Source organism: Zootoca vivipara, chromosome 11 (assembly GCF_963506605.1).
Source record: "Zootoca vivipara chromosome 11, rZooViv1.1, whole genome shotgun sequence".
NCBI lineage: Eukaryota > Metazoa > Chordata > Lepidosauria > Squamata > Lacertidae > Zootoca > Zootoca vivipara.
In genome coordinates, this window is record NC_083286.1 from 18586955 (window position 1) to 18607629 (window position 20675).

General features: G+C 40.6%; 1 protein-coding gene across 4 annotated transcripts in view; it reads right to left on the reverse strand.

Moving 5' to 3' along the window:
• TNFAIP8 (TNF alpha induced protein 8) overlaps positions 1-20675 on the reverse strand; it is a 40597-nt gene that overhangs the window by 9021 nt on the left and 10901 nt on the right. Inside the window, exon 1 of one of the 4 annotated variants that reach the window (XM_035099999.2) lies at positions 11217-13081. The exons of the other annotated variants lie outside the window; for them this stretch is intronic. Coding sequence (XP_034955890.1) covers positions 11217-11247 — 31 coding nt within the window. The 5' untranslated portion in view covers positions 11248-13081. Of the gene's footprint in view, positions 1-11216; positions 13082-20675 lie in introns of those variants that run through there. 4 annotated transcript variants of the gene reach the window in all.

The window sequence follows — 20675 nt, forward strand, 5'->3', positions numbered from 1 at the left end:
GTATTGTGGTCCTGAGCCCTTCAGATCAAAATGAAGAAGAAGATGGATATGGGAAATAAAAGGGAAGGAAACAACTAGAGATGAAAGAAAGGACTATTAGGTCAGACACAAAGAGAACACTAGGCGGTGGAGGTGCGAACATATACAGAGCAATGGGTGGGGGGAGGCAGACGTGAACTGGATAAACACACTGGTGAAAAGGATGTGTTAACAGCCAGAAGAGACACAAAGATCAGCCAGATATTTCCTCTCCTCACGCCCCTTGCCAACTACAGGACCAGAGTGATGCTAAACAGATACAGGCCACTTCTTTTAACTTGAGTTCAGACTTTTTCTTCTTTTTTAACCATGTCTAATTCTACATCCTGACATTTGGATGCTGCTGTCAAACACCTGATAACCTTCAGTTTTAAGGACATGTCTTGCTCTCAGGGGTGTAAAAGAACACTTTGGGCATATTTATAATTATGAGCTAATGACCTGGAAACAAAATATAAAAGAACCCCAATGGTTAACTTTCACTTCATAATGGAAGATGGCATTTTTAAACACTGCCCCTGCACAACATATTTTCAGCAGTCAAACTACTCTCAGCCTGACGCTTTCTTTCCACTATTTGCTTTGGCATTTTTACAAACTAATTAGACAAGATGTAACATATACGCTGGAAACTGCAGTGGGGTTTTTTGCTCTACTGAAGCCTGGCCATAGACTAGGCTACTTAAACCTCTGTTCTGAGTACTTTTAGGATCATTGTACCAAAAGTGACTTGCTGAGACCATTATATTCAAAATGCATACATTCCGAGTTGCCTTTCTACTATGACAGGTGACTATGACTAAAACAATGAATGGATTATTGTACATCACCGTTTCATGTTCCAAGCGTTTTACCATTTTTTATCTTGAAGAGAATAAGGAAATTATGCTTAATAGCAGTATTTGGCTGGCCAGCAGGGCCATCACTCATAATATCTGTTTATCAAACCATCTGCTTCTGCTCTCAGACCATCTCTATTCTGTATTTTGTCAAGAAAACCAAGTGGCAGACACTGACCTCACACAATACACATGGTTGATTCTGCTGTTAGAAGACTGATAGTACCAAAATGAGATAGCAGCTTCAGTGATCCAGCTTATTCCCAATTTGAGCTGACAACCTTAGAAACAGCTCCTGTAGCTGCCCTTTAACCACTAGCCAGGTCTGCAGCAGTTAGCAGGTGGAAATGTTTAGTTCCATGCCTTAAAAACCTTCACCTGCTGATTTCACATCTCAAACCTTTGCTAAAAAAAAAAAAAGATCAGTAGGAAGCTGCTTTTATCAGGTCAGATGTCGACTCTGCAGTTGCCCAAGAGGATTACAGTATTTTCCCCAAATTGCACGGAATGTTTCTGCCAGGGTCCTTACAGGTTATGACACCTTGTAACGGGGGAATTCCCCACCACATTGTATCCTCAAGTCAATAAAGAAGCATCCTAGACCCACTGATCCAGGTAAACTAAAGTCCAGGTATCAACCTCACTGCTAGTAATGAAGCAAATTGCTGTTAAGAAGTTTTAGTAAACTGTGCTACACCAGGCATGGAAAATTTGTGGCCTTCCAGCTGTTGTTGGGCAACTCCCAGCACAACTGACTACTGGGCCATGCTGGCTGGGGCTGCCGAGAATCTGACTCGAACAATATCTAAAGGGTCATAGGTGCCCCCCCCCAAATCCACATAGTTATCAGTACAAAGTCTTTGAGTGAGAGTCATACCCTTTTGCACTCAAGTTACAGTTTCCTGAGTACTTCTAAAGTCAATTCTGCAGGATACATATGGGTTGCAAGCAAACTGAGAATATTAGAGATACTATCTTTTTCCAAGAGGAGGACAAAACAGAACATGGGGAGATCTAGCCACACTTCTTTTCTAGCAGATATGCTCAAGCCACTTTATTGCTCCATTTGAAAACCGCTGGGGAGGAAATTTGCTACAGGATGTGGGTAAAGGTGCAATCGGACACAAGCAGGACAACACAAATTCACATACTACTCTGACAGTGCCATGCTATACAGTAATACTGATCTCATCCTCCAAGTGTTAATCTTTATGTAGCCAGAAGAGGGTGAAAAGAACGACGAACTAGCCAAATGAATACTGAGCATCCTCAGTTGGTGTGGGATGATGACCGACTGTTGCGGGTGGGGGTCAAAAACCAGGATGACAAAAATGGAATGGAGTATCCTGGGAAAGGACACAACTGGCCAGTGGGCACTTTAAACATTCCATGCTGCAACATGTGTTACAGGCCCCATTTGTATTAACCCTTGTTTAACTTCTTGGAGATTGTGTCTAAAATTTGTAGGGCTATGGCCCTATTTGAGTGTTCCAGTTATCCTATGCAATTAGAATCACATGAAGAAGAGTGGCAAAACGTTGCTAGCTCAGCTCCCTGTCACTGTTCTCACCACTCTCTCCAAGTTAGAGGCAAATGTCTTGCAATGCAAAGCAGGGCTGGGTCCTACTAAACAGCAAGTCATGTAGAAAAGATTCCATACTTCGGAAAATAATGCTCTAATTTGTGGAGGGTACAACATTTTATTTATTTATTGAGGGAGAGGGGAACTAGCCCACTAATATGAGGTATCAGAATATCTAAATAGGGCCTAGATGGATGGACCAATAATATAATCCAGAAATACACATTTTATTTTAATCAGACAGCTAAAGCATATACTTAGCTGTCCAAAGATGTGGCAAGAGAAGGCTTAAGTTAACTTGTACAGATTGCATTACAATCTTCAAGACATTATGTGGAGTATATCACAACCACCATTTTTATTATTGTGACTGAATTGCATATTCTGCTGAAATGTTTACCGATTTTGCCTTGAAGAACTGTGTTAGATAAAATCCTATTTCCCCTTAAAACCAAGACACTCACTCATTTCTGCAATACAAGAATTAATGCGGACAAATGCAGCATGAGACTGTAACTCTTCTCAATACTCTGAATGACATGAATCTACTTAACAGGAGAGTGCACAGAGTATTGTTAGTGAGACTATTCCTGTGAGATAGATGCCAGTGATTAGTTTAAAACACACAACTACTAACATAGCTAGCATTGGATTATCATAATCAAGAACTGCTCTTTTCTCATTTATGTGCAATGACTTTCTCCCTTCTCTTCCAACTAAAACATAAGGCAGTGATTCTTAAGCGCTTTAGCCTAGGCATTCATATATTCTAAGCCAATAAATATGGTGAATGCAAATACAGAATGCTGATTCGCAGTTCTTTCTATCTATATGAGGGAACATTACAGAACGTTAACGCATTTCCTTCCTCTTTGCCTTTCTGTAACAATAAGCGCATCTGCACAAGTACTGCTGTGCTACAGTTATTAGTTGGTACATCAGGCAACATTAAATTCTTAAACTTGCAGAATGATAAGCACTGCCATTCTGCTGGGAGAACCAGCATCAAAATGAGCAGGGGGAAGTCATGCAATGTGAGTAGTAGTAATTTCAATTCACTAAAGCAGAGATAAAAAAAACTGATATTACCAGCTCTACTGTAGTTGGGTAATGAAAATGTTTTTCAAATGTCAGATAACCAAGGCATCTATCTGCCTCTTCTCAAGGGAGCTCAAGGGAGCTTAGAGGGTTCATGCCTCCTAATTGTATCTTCACAACAACCTTGTAGGGTAGTTCAGGCTGAGAAATAGTGAAATGCCCAAGGTCATTCAGTGAGCTTCACAGCTTTAAACAGATCTGATCTCCCTGCTACTATTCAGACACTTTAACCACTGCACCACACTGGCTCTGGATATGCTTCCTGCCAGAGTGGTCAGCAGAGAGGGGTGGCACTGAGCACCTGGCCCCACAAATAACCCAGAGATGCATTTTAAATAAAAGCACACATTCTACTCATGTAAAAACATGCCCGCGGGCCGGATTTAGAAGGTGATTGAGCCGGATCCGGCCTCCGCGCCTTAGTTTGCCTACCCATGATTATGTTCCAAGCACCCAGTCCTTCAAATGTCTGTTCAGTTCAAGTGAACAACAGGTTCAGTGTCACCTCATTGGAAAGATGTGAGAGAATTAACTGTGGTAGGGAACCTTTGGCCTGTGGGTTCCCCAATATTCAAAGCAGATTTTCAGGGAGCTCAAGAGAGAGCAGAAGGATTGAATCCAAGCAAATGTAACTATTTTTAAAAAATTAATTACCATAAAAGCTCATTATGGGCATTTTGATATTTCACTGTTTTACCTAGTCATGGTACCTACTCCCATACACTGACTAATTCATGTATCATTTACCTTTGTATCCTGAACTACTTTGAATGGATTTGGAATATTTACAGTCAGACTTTTAGCATAGAGATTTATTTTACAAATTCTGTTTTTAAGTCAAAAATATGCACATTTCCAAAACTAATTCAAGGGGAGTTTTTGAAGGTATATTGGAGGGAGTTAGCAAAGTTAGGTACAAATGCATTTATTATGTGCAACATTTCAAAGATAGTATTTGCTATTAAAAAACCCCAACACCCTTATATTTGCTCAAATCACCACACCTTATCAAACGTTTTGTGATAGTTGATCTAGGTATATTTGTACTAGCTTTTACACAAACAAAGTGTTTAACATTTATCAGCCCATGAAAAAAATGAAGCCATGTCTCTATTGTTGCTGTGTACCGGTAGATGTTGCTGTTCACATGCTTGAATCTGCATGCTTGAAGGAGGAAGTCTCAATTTTGTGTTTGCGTGTGTGTATTAATAGTATGTTTGTATATTTGCAGTGATCCAATGAAAAGAAGTGCCCCTGAAGAAGGAAAAGAATAGTGAAAAGTCTTGGACCTTTAAACTACAATAAACTTTGAGAACACTTCCCTCTTTCATTTTCTTGCTGTTCGCATAACTACACAACCCAGAAATTATGAAGCTGTGAATGTGGCTAGCTTCATGCAAAGACTGGCTAAGGTATAGGAAGTACTGTACATTGCTAACCACTTAGAAATGTTTTGCTACTTTTAATGGTAGTGATTCTGAGAGAGAGGTGAGCCTCAGCAACTCAAATGGCCAGTGCACATGTAATTTACTTAACCACATGCTCCTTCCCAATCCCTCCCTTGTGGACCCTGGCTAGCCTAAACCACATAATCACATTTCCCACAGGGACATTATTCCCTGTGTTTGTGGTGTTCTTTTAAGTTGTGTTAAAATTCATTTACATTTTGTGCTCAAGACTGCCTTCAACCTTTCACAGGGCTGTACTGTTCCCCTGAGGCAAGGTGAGAGACCTTCAGCTCCCAAGGTGAAATTCTGTATCTCTAGATCAGGGATCCTCCTTTGGCTCCACCAGACGTCCCCATTTGGCGCATGAGTCCACCATGCGTAAGCCATGGCCACCCCCATGACACCTGATGCCATACAGGTAAGGGTGGGGCTTGACCAAAGCTGCTTTGTCCAGTTCCGAAAGCAACTGGCAACCAGTTGGTTGTCAGGAGCCTTTGAAGTGCTACACAAACCAGTGCTAAGCAGAATCACTCTCCCTTCAAATCAGCTGATCCAAAAGGAAGATCAAATTCTAATGAACTCTGAAGTTCTTTAGCTTATTAACTTCTCTCTCTCCCTCTCTCTTAAATATTTTTCTATTCCTTTTTCTCTATTTCTTCATTTTCCTTCCTTTCTCCTCCTTCTCCTCTCCTCCTTTTTTGCCTTTAGATTAATGTTTCAGTTTGGATAAAGAGAATATGTTTGACAATAATCTTTGTATTTTTCTTTATAAACCTTAATAATTATTTTAAGGAAAAATATATAGGGAGATGCTTTTGTGGCAAAAATAACATGCTCATTCAACATAGGTTTCATTGTCCCAAGTTCATCTGATTTTGTTCCTAACATAAAAAATTATTGTCAGTTCACCAAATGAGAAAGTAAAACTATGAAGAAAATCAGGTGCCATTAACCTAGTCTCTATTTTCTTGGAGAAGGTCTTTGAGCACTAGAAGAAAATTAAGAGAAATTCTGAGTCATTGTGTGTGTGTGTGTGTTTGCATACCGCCCTATATCCATAGCTCTCAGGGCAGTTTGCAGCATAAAAACAAAACAAAAAACATGTAAAATGAAATTTTGTAAAACCGTTGCCAGATAATGAATCTTTGGAAAATTATGATATACAGTATACAGTATAAGTACAGGTTACGTACTTAATTTGTTCCGGAGGTTCGTTCTTAACCTGAAACCATTCTTAACCTGAGGTACCTCTTTAGCTTAATGGGGCCTTCTGCTGCCGCCGCAGATTCCTGTTCTCATCCTGAGGTAAAGTTCTTAACCCAAGGTACTACTTCTGGGTTAGCGGAGTCTGTAACCCGAAGTGTTTGTAGCCCAAGGTGCCACTGTAGAACATGTTCGTTACACATGGAAATGAAAAATGTGTCTGCAGGTTGACATTTTAATAGAATTACACAACTCTGAAAGAAGGACATGAACAGGTAACCTGAAGGTTGTGAACATAAATTATTACTGAAATTAAGTAACCCTTCAAATCAATGCAAATAAGAATGTAGCAAGAGTCCTGCTGGAGGTTGGATCTGATTTAGTTCATCATCCTATTTTTCAGAATGCCCAGTAAGATATCTATGGGAAGCTTACAAGAAGGGCTCACTTCTAAATATATGTATAAAATAAATACCTTCCAAGCAGTAAAGCCATGTGGGTATGCTGGGTAACTTATTGTCCAAAGCACCACGAGCTCAGTAAGTTCTATACTGTATTAGAAATCACACACTAAATTCAACCACTACTTTTCAGCTCTCAGAACTGTGATCCCTCCTTATAAAATCAGGCTTTATTTAATGTACGTAGATAATGTGGGTGTTTAATGCAATAGTTACATGAAATATCCACATCATTCAATATGTCTAGACCAGGCACCCCCAAACTTCGGCCCTCCAGATGTTTTGGACTACAATTCCCATCTTCCCCAACCACGGGTCCTGTTAGCTAGGGATCATGGGAGTTGTAGGCCAAAACATCTGGAGGGCCGCAGTTTGGGGATGCCTGGTCTAGACTATCATTCATGCTGCGTTATGATGTAGCGTGTGTGCAAGTTGGTCCAAGACCCATTGAGGTATGGATTGGCTTCTCTTATTTAACTCTAAACAACAACCACAGGTCAGATTCTGACCTTATAATGTTTGCCACCTCAGTTCAGTCATTTGCAGAAGAGTAAATGGTTAGACTATCACAGAATAATTAAGGAACTTAAAGCAAATGCATACCCAGCGCAGCCAGCTTTTATGGCCGGTGGTGGACCAAACAGAAGACTGGGACTGTCAGGTCCGCCACTGGGGCACTGCCCCCCCACTAGGCTGTCAATTGGTCCATTTGCCAGCTCCCCACAGCCGTCAAGACTATTACTGACATCAGCTCGCCACGCAGTTGATTCTCACCCCCAGCTCTCCTCATGGCCCCATGCCCTGAAGAAGGTAAGCAGTTTTAATATTAACCACCAGCGCCACCACAATTATTCTGGTGTGACTTTATTGATCATACAAATAACAAAGCATTAGTAAGTTCTAATGAACTATGAGTAGTTCAAATACAGCTTTCTATCTTACCCAGAAATATACTGTGAAAAACCACAGAGGTGAGGCTGCTCACCTAACACATTCAAACCCCCCAAAAACCTGTCAAAATGCCTCTTTTTAACGTGGGATACACGATTTAGCAAAGAATGTCTTCCAACCTTTCCCAATCCCACCCCATCTATCCCAAAATCACGGAAGTAGCTGAGACATCTGTCTGACTTAACTCTAAACCTCCCCTAACTTTAACCCTGCCCACACTATACTGCAACACGACTGTGTTGTGCAAGAAGGAGAAGCATTGCTACTAAATTGGGGGAAATATGTGTTCTAGCTAAACTAAGAAAGCAATTATTCTAACCAGGATGTCAATTTTCACATTAACTCACTCCCCCCAAAGTATTTAAGGGAAGATAATGTTACAGATATTTAGCTTAAAATCACTTGTGCTGAACATCAGTCCAGTACAAATACCTCTAATAATAGTTTGTGGTCAAAAATTTAATACAAAATTTAATACAGAATGTAACAAAAAGCACAATTCTATTGATCTGTTGAGGTTTAGAAATCAATTATAATGTTCCAGTGTAATTGCTCCTTAGCAGCATCATTTGTTATGGGATATTAAAAGGCCAGTATGTGAGAAATTTGCATCTGGAAAATACAGAAAACAGTGAAAGAAACACACAAATACTGCAAAGCCATGGAAGAATGAAATGAACAACATTAACGAGACCTCTGCCAAAACAAAAATTAAGTGCCCTATTTTCCTAACTCAAATTTCCTAACCCAAGACATTATTTTATATTTTTTATCTCTCCCCTTGCAGCCCTTCTGAAACAGCTTATAAGACAAACACACACACACACACACACACACACACACAGAGAGAGAGAGAGAGAGAGAGAGAGAGAGAGAGAGAGAGAGAGAGAGAATGCAGCTTAAATAAAAAGCCACACGCACAGTAATCAGACAGGGGGGGAAATGGAGTCAGGAATAGCATCAACACTTTCCAAAGGCCTGTCTGAAAAGAAAAAGCATAGATGGCCAGCAAAAGATGGAAAACAAACAGGCCTGATAAGTCTTTTTAGGAGAGTGTGACTACCAATATGCTACTGTTCCTTTTAACTTGCTGTTCAAGGCCGGAGTCCTCTGCATTCTTACCTAGAAGCAGCTCCCCATTGGAAACAGTTACTTCTGACCAACAATGCACAGGATTGCAATGCAACTGAGGCATAACACTGGCAAGAGGAGCTCATTTATGATCCCAGCATCCACAGAGGAACAGATAAGTTATCACCAGGCCCAAAAGTTTACAATGTTGTTGTTGTTGTTGTTGTTTTGTAATGACATGCATCAACACAATTAGCAAAAGTTTGTGGTCTTTAATTTAAACACCTGAGTGGAACTCTGGATACACATCTTTATAACAAATACAGTGGTACCTCGGTTTAAGTACACAATTGGTTCTGGAAGTCTGTACTTAACCTGAAGCGTACTTAACCTGAAGCGAACTTTCCCATTGCAAGTAACGGAAAGTGGATTAATCCGTTCCAGACGGTCCGCGGAGTACTGAAACTGAAGCATACTTAACCTGAAGCGAACTTTCCAATTGAAAGTAATGAAAAGTGGATTCATCCGTTCCAGATGGGTCCGCAGAGTACTCACCCTGAAGCGTACTTAACCCGAAGTATGAGTGTAATTGGTTCTGGAAGTCCATACTTAACCTGAAGCGTACTTAACCTGAAACGAACTTTCCCATTGAAAGTAATGGAAAGTGGATTAATCCATTCCAGACGGGTCCGCGGAGTACTTAAACTGAAAGTACTCAAACCGAAGCGTACTTAAACCGAGGTATGACTGTATATTGTTTGGTTTCATCATTATTTTCCCTTTTCTCCATTCCATGCCTCACATCGTAAACGCTAATTACAACAGCCATCAATCCCACTTAAAACTGAAATACTGCAACCTAAATTTTGGGTGGACAAAAGAAATCCATCAGCAGAATTGGGGGGTAGGTAATTTCCTGCTATTTCCCCCTCTCACTATAGCCCCTCCACCCAACGTGCCCTAGAGGTGCCCCCAACACACTGAAACAGGTTTGTAAACTGAGACATAATATACTGTATTCAACTTTTAAAAATGCCAACATGTGTTCTACTTTGTTTTCCTTGATTACCCCCCCCCCCCAGAGAGAAGTTTCACCTTGCTCCATGTGAAACTCAGGAGTTTTGTAGAAAACAGAAGCACACAGGGGCATCTCAAGATGCCAGAAGAAGAACAATCACCCTGTAGCAAAGATAGCAGGGGCAATTTGGATGTTTTATCTTAAATCAACTGAATGTTCGTGTGAAACGAAGGCCACTTTCAGAAGGTTTTTCTGCAATCCTTGTGTCATGTCATAGCATGCATGCTGCTTACTCATCTCGCATACAGGAGGGATGGAATGAACGTGCCACCAGGGGAGGACCGCACTGAGGAATTGCCAGAGGAGAAAGGTTTAGTACAGTTTTACAATTGTTCAATGGAATTGGATTCACATTTATCCTCTTGGTTGTTGAGGAAAGGAAAGGGACGAGTATTAAAATGTTTTTAGCATCATTGTATTTGTTAATTAGCTATGCTGCAGTTTGTGGATTTCATTTAGTAGGCTGTGTTTTTTCTGTGCTAGGAAATACACACTCCTTCAACTCCAACTGGAAGGATAAGAGCTATGTTGAAAACATTGGCAAGGTGGGGGTATCAGATAAGCCATGGGGAGAATAGAGGAGAATTCCAGTGTTTTGGAAAGTTTCCTAATCTACTACAAACTGGTGTTCTGACTAGCTTATACCAGCCCTTTATTTAAGGCAAGTTTATCCGGCTTCTTAACAAGTCAGGAAATTCCAGTTTTTAAAAGCGTGCCCACATTTTTAAGGCATTGTCCTTACCCCATTCCCACCCCTTCTCCAAACCTCTGATTTAAATGGTTTTTGTATTAACATTTCAGAAAGCCATTTCTTTGCTTCCTCCACTAGATTCCCCCCCTCCTCTCTGTTTACACACATAATTGGGGTATTTCCAGCTCTCCACATGCTCTTCCATATCATAAAAGTAAATGAAATAGTTTTCCACATTGACAAGCCTTGTTTCAGACCTAGTGTTACTTAAAGGCACACATACATCAAGAGTATATACCCACACTGGAAAAAGAAGTTGTTAACGCCAAGAAACCTCTTTCCTAAAAATAACGATCTTTCAGTTCTCTGTATTACACAACTTCCTTTTGCAAAAGGAACACTGCATCTACTAAAAAAAAAATATCTTCCCCTTTCAACTTAAGCCATTGTTGCTTGTGTGAACACATAGCACTCAGCCCTTTGAACATTATTAATACTGTGTATTGTATTTAGTTATCATTGCACAAACAAAACGCCATTGGCATCAAGGCTCGTGTTTCTGCATTTTCAGTGAAATCTGAACAGCAGTCTTTAGATGCCTTTTGCTTTCTCCCCTCCCCTAGGAAGAGCTCAGTGCTACAGAGAGCACAAATCTCTATTCATCATCTCATATTGCTGCCAGAAGCAGCTCTGAAGGAGACGCTAACTTTTTTCAAAAACAGAAACCCAAATCTTAGAAAACGCTAAAGTCATACCTTCTTTAGATTCATCTGCCTCGGCGCTCATGGTATCACACTAAATCTCAGGAGATTGCAGATGACGTGCACGTCTGAGAAGCAGCAAAGTCAACTTCTCAAAAGAAAAAAAGGGGGGCTGGGAGTAAGAGAGGAAAAGTCCTGTGAAACCAACGAATCACAGCTCAGCTGCTCTAAAAGTTTCCGCCTCTTTTGGAATGGCATTCTGAGCAACTGTCTGAAAAGGAGCACCTTTGCAGACACCCATTTCATTTGCAAGGAATCACAGTTTATATATTTTGTTCTATTTCAGCCTTTCAAATGGTGGACTTCTACTCGTTAGAGCCTGCTAAGCAGTATGAGCACATGCACATGAAAGGCAGTTAAGACAAAACAGCAGAAAAGCCACTCAGTTTTTAATATCCCATTAAGAGGCTGACAACCAGCATGGGCCTACAACCTCCAATTGTAATTGTCTAAAACAGTGTTTTGAGCTATTAACAATTAACGTGATATTTGATAATGAATTGCTTTATAGGGTGGATGTGGGTGGGAAAGACTCAAGGAAGGAAAAGGTATTAGCATTGTTTCTTCCAGTTTTATTTTAAAATTCAGCCTGTGGCTTTTTATCTGTCCATAACAGGAGCAATTTTGGTGAAATATTTTTGCCTCTGCCCCCATTATCTGTGCATTTCACACCTTTAATGTCTCAGCTCAGATAGATCTGATGTTAAACCACTGTTTGTTGTGAGCAGAGTTTAGAACCCAAACCATAGTTTCAGAGACCTTCGGGTATAGGACGGTATATTCATAGTAATAATAATACTCCCAGTACGTTGGCTCCCAGTACGTTTCTGAGCACAATTCTATGTGTTGGTGTTGGCCTTTAAAGCCCTAAACTGCCTCGGTCCTGCATACCTGAAGGAGCGTCTCCACCCCCATCATTCAGCCCGGACACTGAGATCCAGCGCTGAGGGCCTTCTGGCGGTTCCCTCATTGTGAGAAGTGAGGTTACAGGGAACCAGACAGAGGGCCTTATCGGTAGTGGCACCTGCCCTGTGGGACGCCCTTCCAACAGATGTCAAGGAAATAAGCAGCTATCCTATTTTTAAAAGACATCTGAAGGCAGCCCTGTTTAGGGAAGTTTTTAATATTTAATGCTGTATTGTTTTAATATTCAATTGGGAACCACCCAGAGTGGCTGAGGAGACTCAGCCAGATGGGCAGGGTACAAATAAATTATTATTATTATTATTATTATTATTAAATGAAAATAATGGATTGTGCTTCCAAATGTACAAGGATGACCATGACTTGCAGTACCTTGTCTGCTTTTACATTCTGCCCTCTCAGCTTTCCTAAATTGAAAAGGGCAGAAGCATATGGAGACAATGTTTGCAACTGTGGTTTCTGAGGCATTATACCAAATCTTGGGGCTGGTTTAGATGATACACACCTGCCTGATCTACTGGATAGAGATGGGAGAACAAGCCTGCCTGCCAGCCTCACCCAGACAACACGCAAGCACCACTCGAGTCTCACTATGTGTATGGTCGAGAATGTGTATGATATTATGCCTATGCATATACTAGATTTCATTTAGGAAATCAACTGGGAGGTTTTAGTGTATGTATGTGGACAGCATTCACATATTATGTCCCCACATGTAGGTGTGGAGCCACCACAGGTGGATCAAGTACTCTGGACAGGCAGGTATGTTCATGGTTCTCAAGGTACTTGGAGCCCTGGCTCAACTGGCTCAAACATAGTTTCCAACCCCACTTCAAACTATGGGGTCCAATTGCAAGCAAAGGTTCATCAGTTCAGACGTGATACAGAATCATAATTCGGTTTCCTTAACCATCATTAAGGGTGGCATCTGTATTGTTGTTATTATTATTATTATTATTATTATTATTATTATTATTATTATTATTATTATTATTATTACGGTACTACTACTACTACTACCATACTACTACTATTATTTATTAAATTTGTATACTGCCCTTCGTCTGCAGGTCTCGGGGCGGTTCACAACATAAAATTGAATATTGAACCTTTACTGTTGTATGAACTATCATATCAGTTTTACTGAGAGTGACATAGGCTCTGTAATGAGCCTATTCTTAAATTGTTTAAAAGTTTTATGCTTTTGTTTTGAAATTGCTTCTACTGAAGTATGTTCTAGGTAAATTGTTTTAGTGTTACAGTTCAGGGTGACAACATCAATACTAATGTTGCGCTTTCTTCTTGCAACAATTCCGCACAATCTAAGTGTCTTCTTCAATAGGCTTTTGTGGTGCTTTGTAAGACCAAAGGCTGCTGCAATTGTGTCAGTCATGGTAATTGCCACGAGATGTATTGCTCTCTTGTGGAAGAGGCACTGTTCGTACCAAGAGTGCCCGAGGTGATTGTTAGACTACATGTGAAGAAGCTCTCCTTGTGCCCTGTCAACTCAAACAGCAACTGGCGAGTTACCAATCTCTTGAGCATTAAATACTGTTAATGAAAACAAGCAAAACAGAAAAACAGAAAAATCTAAGTTATGTTGGTAGAGAATTTACTTGAGCAATGGAACAATAGTTAACTTGTTTTTTTTAACAGAGTGCTGTATTTTTCCTCTAACAGCAAGTTCAAAGCTCGGGAGTGCTTTTGAATCTGGCGTTGTCTTGCCCCGGGAGCATGCAGACTGGATACTTTTTAATTCATGACAAATAGGGCTGCCTTTTAAGTGTTCACAAAGAAACTTCATCTGGTTCTGAATACAGGAAGATATTAACAGGGGTTTTCCACAATTAACATTTTGCCACTGTTCAAATATCCCTATTGTTTTCCAGTATGTTTCTGACCTCAATTCAAAGTTCTCCTTTTGATCGATAAGGTCCAGCAGTCCTCAAAACTCCCTCCTAGGGCCCACTTGAGATGGCCCATGATTCATAAAATGGCAGTGAAGGAGCAGAGTTGATAACCAAATGATGGTCAATAGAGACAGAAATAGGTATAACTGATGAGCCAGTTATTGACACTTCTATCTAATCTCTTTGCCATAGCAATTTCCTTGTGGCAGGGAATTCCAATAGTTAAGTACAGATATTGGCTTCGGAGGCATCATGATTTAGACTCTCCATTTTATTTTATAAATTTGTTCTTAGTCATACAATTATTTATAGACTATCTTTTTAGGCACATCCAATGGTGGTTTATGTTTTATTTTAGGCAGAATTTGCTGATCAGATGGCTTTTATATTTTCCCTTCCACATGCCTCTCAAAATAGTTTTACCCATCCACCATTTCATCTTCCCATCTCATTTCACCCCTTTAACTTGTACCCTTTCCCCAGTCCACAAACTGTCAGTTTCTTTAATCCCTCCTTTAACAGCTTCCCTCGCCCTGCTTCCCCTTTATTCCCAGTTTATCAGTACTCATTTTATAAATACTGGATTTCTCCTAAGTTCCTTTAATGCCCCCTCTTCAGAGGAGGCTCAAACTATCCATTCCTTTCACTGGTCCCTCCTCCTTCCTTCCTTCAAAGCCAGTTAAACCACACTGCCCATTTTCTCACTTTTCCCTCTTTCTTAGCCTCCAACTTTGCATGCTACAGCCTTACTCTTGCTGGAAAGTATAGGGCATTCTGGGCACAACAGCCTAAGTCTGGCAGGCCCATGCCCCTTGCCCCCCCCCACCAGCTGGCTTAGACTTTCAATGCCCAGGGCAAGTGTACCCAGCTACTCTCCACTATGCACAGGCAGTATCAGAAAGTAGCCAGGCACAAGGCACATTTTGCGACTGATGCGGGTCCAACTGTGACCACACAGAGATCTCTGAATGCCAGGTTGGCAACTCATGTCTCAATCTGGCTGGCCTCTCCAGTTTTCTTAAGCAGGTAAACAGAAGAGATTATTGCATTTATATCCCACCTTTTTCCCCCAAGGAGTACAAGGTCTAACCCCCTCCTACAATGATGCTGCGAGGTAGGGTAAGAGGCTGTGACTGGCCCAGGGTCACCCAGTGAGTTTCATGGCTGACTGGGGATTTGAACCCTGATCACCTAGGTCTCAGTCTGACAATCAAACCACGTTGGCTTCCGAGAGTACTTCTGCTATGGGGCAGCTATATAAATTAAGTAGGTAAATAAATATGGGGGAAACAATATGAAACATAGAGAATCATCTGAAATATTTTCCTTGAAGCTTTTCCTGACAGCAGGAGGAGGAGGAGAGGGTTCCACCCCCTCTACACCAGCAGCACTGTCACACTCCTCCCTCGCTAGGCCAGGGAGACTTTAAAGTCTAGGGGAGGAGAAGCACAGGGGCGCTGGCGGTGGGTGGCTGCGCCACTCGACTCCCCCCAGCCTGGTGAATGCTCCCCCCCCACCAGCAGCATAGCTAGCCTCCCGAGCACCGACATGGGAGACGGGATGAGATACCATGGAGGAAGAGCTAGCTGCCCACTGGGCAGCGCGAGCTGGGGCAGGGGCCAGCTAGAGGGCAACTGCGGCCGGGAGGAAGGCGGCGGCTGGGACAGCCTACAGGCCATGCTCCACATGCGTCCCATGCTGCATTTTCAGGCAGTGCTGGGCCCATCCGCTGGAGGGTACCCTGCAGCCCCAGTGATGACTGTGTCACCCCGTTGTTGTCGTCCCGCTCCCTTCCTCCGCTACTGATGCCTCCTGTTCTAGTTGTTTCCCCAAACCTTCCACAGGAGATGGGGGGTATGGAGAGAGAAGGAAAGTTCTGCTGTGCAAGCAAAAGTCCTTGTGCAAATGGTACAACTTTATTGGATCCAACCCTTAGGCTACAATCTTATATCCACTTAAGTGGGAATAAGCACCATTGAATTAAAAGAACTTCTGAGTACATATGTATAGGATTGCACTGTAAGTGATGTAGATGAGAGTGGCAACAAACATTCACATAATGTGCATTCACATAAATAACGCTTTTCTATATTTTCCACAATATCAAATATTTCTCTCAAACATAATCAACACATAAAGTTCAACAAAGTAAACAAAGGCCCCAATAGATCAGTTCATTCATGAGGTCAAAATATTTGCTAGTTTCTATTCCACATATGTCTTTGTATATATTCATAAAATCCAAATGGGAGCTTGCTACAGTTCCACAGAACTGATAAGGTGATTGTGACAAACTGGAATGAAGGTAGATTTACGTTTAAAAGGTTCTGGTGTCCAAGGAGTATTACCAAAAAAATCTCTTAATTTGATCTGACGAATTAATTTGAACAAATCAATCCTGGTTTGAAACGCAGAATACTTAGGTGTAGGAACAAAACCTAGACCTAAATTTAATACTAGAAATTCCTCTGGTTTTAATATTCTGTCAGATAAATTAACCACTAAAGTGGTTTCATAATTTGTTGAATGTATTTCACGTAACCCCAGGTTTGATGCTGTTTTGCAAGATGAGAGTGGCAAGACATTGACACTGTAGTACACAGTAACAGACCATGGCATGTCAGCTTCCTTTCCTACTAATGTTCACAAACTTCCAAGCCCTATGGTTCAGTATTTTGTGTAGCAAGAGTTCTACAGGACCCTGAAGGTTAAAAAAAAGAAAGAAAGAAAGACATTTTTGGGATGCTTTATTCAAGGCAAAGTTGAATTCCCATACAGCTATTGGTTTTAATGTGCTCAAAACCAACATAAATGGTTCCTGCCTTCCACAGGTGTGTGATAAGGCGAAATGAAAGTTCATCTGCAAGCATGTATGCAAAACAGGTCATCTAAAATGCATACTAAAACACAGAAGACATCTAATGATGGCTTGGAAGCAAGCAGTTATTGTTTGCACTCATTTGAAAACCTTAAACATACATGACACCTGCCTCTCTCTTGAAAGTCTGCTTTTATCTTCAAAAGAGTTTTGCCGTGCAGCAGTATCTGTGTATGAATCCCATATGAAATTAGATAGAATTAATGCTACAGATTTGATCCAGTTCTTTTCCCCAAGATAAATGCATAATTCAATAATCTGGACTCAGTTTAAAACTGTGTGAACTGACCCCAATTAAGGAATTCTTATCTACAGTACAGTACTGTATTCTAAATTTGGTTCAAGCTTTAGAAAATGTAGTTGTATCAACATGCCACTAGATGGCACTTCATCACTAAGAAACAATATCCTTTTACACAGGAACAAGTTTTCTGCTGGTTGGAACAAAACCATTAGAAGCTTCACAAGAATTTTACACAAGTGTTTTTCCCCCAAAAAACTTGAAAAAACTTTATGCCTTGACTCCAAAAACAACAACATATATTTAAATATCTATTTTCTTACTATATCAGTTAAAATGATTAATTTTCAACAAGGTTATTGGAGGCAATCCACATAATCACACAAATCCATGAACATAATTAAATATCAATTTTTTTTATGGCCACATTCACTAAAATACAGGAGAGAAGAATTAGATAAGTTTGACGCAAGTTACTATGGGCTGTATTTAATGAAGCCATTCCCCGAGTTCACCTATGGAAATTAATGAACCTAAATTAGTCATGTATATTAACTTCAATGGGTCTACTCAAAGTAGGACTAGCATTGAATACTACTCTATAGTAGGAACAGAAGAAAAGTCAAAATTTCATTGTCATTCCTATATATAATTTGAGAGACTTTCTAAGTTTGTTATTAATATTGATACCACATCCCAAATGGTTTGCATCCAGTGTGCTGAAAACCAGAGTGAAAATGACTCGGCACCATATTAACAAAGCTATTTTGCAGCCATTACATTTGACCTCAGGATTCTGCTTTCTTCTTGTTCAAACCAGATTATTCCAATAGCCATGTAACAAAGCTTATGCACAGTGCAAACAAATACATATGAGCAGCAAACAAAGTATATGTTTAGTCAACAAAGAAATAAAAGGTGGTACTTATTTTTCTAGATGTTTAGCTTCGTAACTCCTCAGGGAAGCTACCTTACTGTGTTTCTGTATAGCACAGTATTTCAAACTCAGTCCAATCATCACTTTTTAAACAGGCTCGCAATGCTTCTCAGATATTTGTTACACACACCGCCTTTCCCTTTATTCATGCATAGGTGATTTCACAGCTGGAGATCCACATAAGCAGGTAGGGATGGATGGAATTTCAAGCCTGGACACTAGATTTCGGAGTGCCTGTAGCCCTCCTGTTTTATTATCAACAGGTCACTGGAGTACCAAGGTGACATACATGCTTAACAGTGATGGTGAGGAGTAATTGTGTGAGCTGTGAATTGTGTTATATTATCTGTGGTTTGTACGAGTCTGCGGTTTTTATTTGATTTGGTTTGTTGTGTCGTGTTTTATGATGGGCGTACAGCCGAATAAACATCTTTGCTTTGCTTTGCTTCAGTGTGAAAAGCACGCATACGGAAGTCCCCCCAAACCACAGTGAAAGCTTTCTCCAACACCACAAAAACTCATCTGCCCAGGTCTCAGTTATATATGCCAAGCCGGCTCCCCCTTTCATGATCAAACTGTGGATGATGGATGTTTTGATTCTGGACAGACCCATCAGTTAACACCACCAGCACCACCGCCACCACCAGGCCACGAGAACTGTTGATAGACACTCCCAGATTCTGAATTGCAGCAGTCAAAGCCAAAGCAGAGGGAGAAAGGGCTTTGATGTAATTAGCCCTTCTCTCCCACTTACATACTTTCACCCACCTCTGTATGTATGTCTCTCTATCTACAATCATCATTGGGATGGAAGTTTCACTTGGCACCAGCCTAGACACAAAACTTTCCTTACCCTGACTGTTCAGCCCTAATCGTTTAAGGCTTGGAAAGAAGCAAAGCATATACGGAAGAGGCCAGAAGACTCTGTCTTCTACTGGTGCATCAGTCTGAAGTACTTAAGGCACTTCAAGCTTTAGCAGCCACCAGGATATGCAGTTCCAGGTCTAGAAGCAAACACAAGCTGCATACGTTATCATTAAAAGTGGAGAGAGTGTGAATAGAACAGGCAAATCTCTCATCAAATTGATGAAACTTTGTCAACATTTCCATATTATCTGGATTGAGATGAAACATTATTCTAAATTATTCTGCAGAATTATATACCTAGTGATAAGATGCAATATTTGATTGTTCCCAGTTAGAGAACAGCCCTAGTATTGATGCAACCATGACCATAGTATTTATCTTAAGTGGCAACTGATGTAGTAAGTTGGAATGCAATCACAGTTCTTGCTCAACAACAATAAGCAAATGCATCCCAAGTAGTAGGAATGACACAACTGAATTTAAGGCTCCTTGCAAATAAGAACAAATATGAGTCATGTTACAACATGGGTGTTCCCGTATTATCACTGCTCAAACATCTAACAGTCACAGAGTGAATTTTGAAAACATTAAAAGGGAAAGTCATAAAGAACACAGGAAAGAGAGGAGTGAAAACATAGTGATGTGTTTTGTAAGCTCATCTAATGATTTCAAGGATCCTGCTATAAAAGTGTTCCTTGAAGTACAATGATTCAACAATAAAAAGGGCAAGACTAGAATTGTTGCATTATAACATTTGGATTTTAGTGGTCTTTTGAGCACTAACACACACTTTAAACTGGCCCATTAATTTTTTTGGGGGGGGGGGCGTTTGGGTCACTGAGCATTCAAGAAAATAAATTGAGATATTAACTGCAAAATACTGCAAAATGTTAAGTTATGCTGCAGAGTTCATGTTCTTACAAATGAGGTATTAACTCTTGAATTATACCTTGTACACAAATGCAAACCACACAAATAGGCACCTATGTGTTATGTTATTGTTCAGAAATAATAATCAATACAATTTACTGTTCATGCATTTCTCATTGCAAACTCTTAATCATATTGAGCTTAATTTGAAGTCTGGAGTCGAAAATACACAAAAGCTTGCCTCTACCTTTATTAGGACCAATTAGAATGCTGATCCTACTAAAAGGTTCTCATTGGCTACATTTGCACATCATAATAAATCACACATGAGCCACAGTGAGGTTCAGTGGTAGAGTGTTTGCTATGCATATGGAAAGTCCCAAGCTCAATTCTTGGCATCTCCAGGTAGGGCTGGGATAGACCCAAGTCTGAACTCTGAACTCCTTAGAGAGCTGCTGCCAGTCAGTGTGTACTATACTGAACTGGATGAACCATAGGTCTGACACAGTTTAAGACAGCTTCCCAAGTTCCTATGCTTTATGTGAAGCTTTTAATTTCACTTTTTTTTAAAGCAATGGCTTCTCATCTCTTTCAAATTGGGGAGTGTGGTTTAACAAGCTATGGACTATGAAGTTGGCTTGCTTAAATTCCTTCTCCCAACAATATGGCAGGAGGAGAGGTGGGGAGCTAAGAAGTCTGGGGTTTGCTGTAGCTCATGTACATAACCCATTTTTTTCCCTGAGGGTACTCAAGGGTACACAGTACCCACATCCCCCCAATGTTAAAAGTGTGGCACTTACTGTAACAATTTCATGGTGAGTAAAGG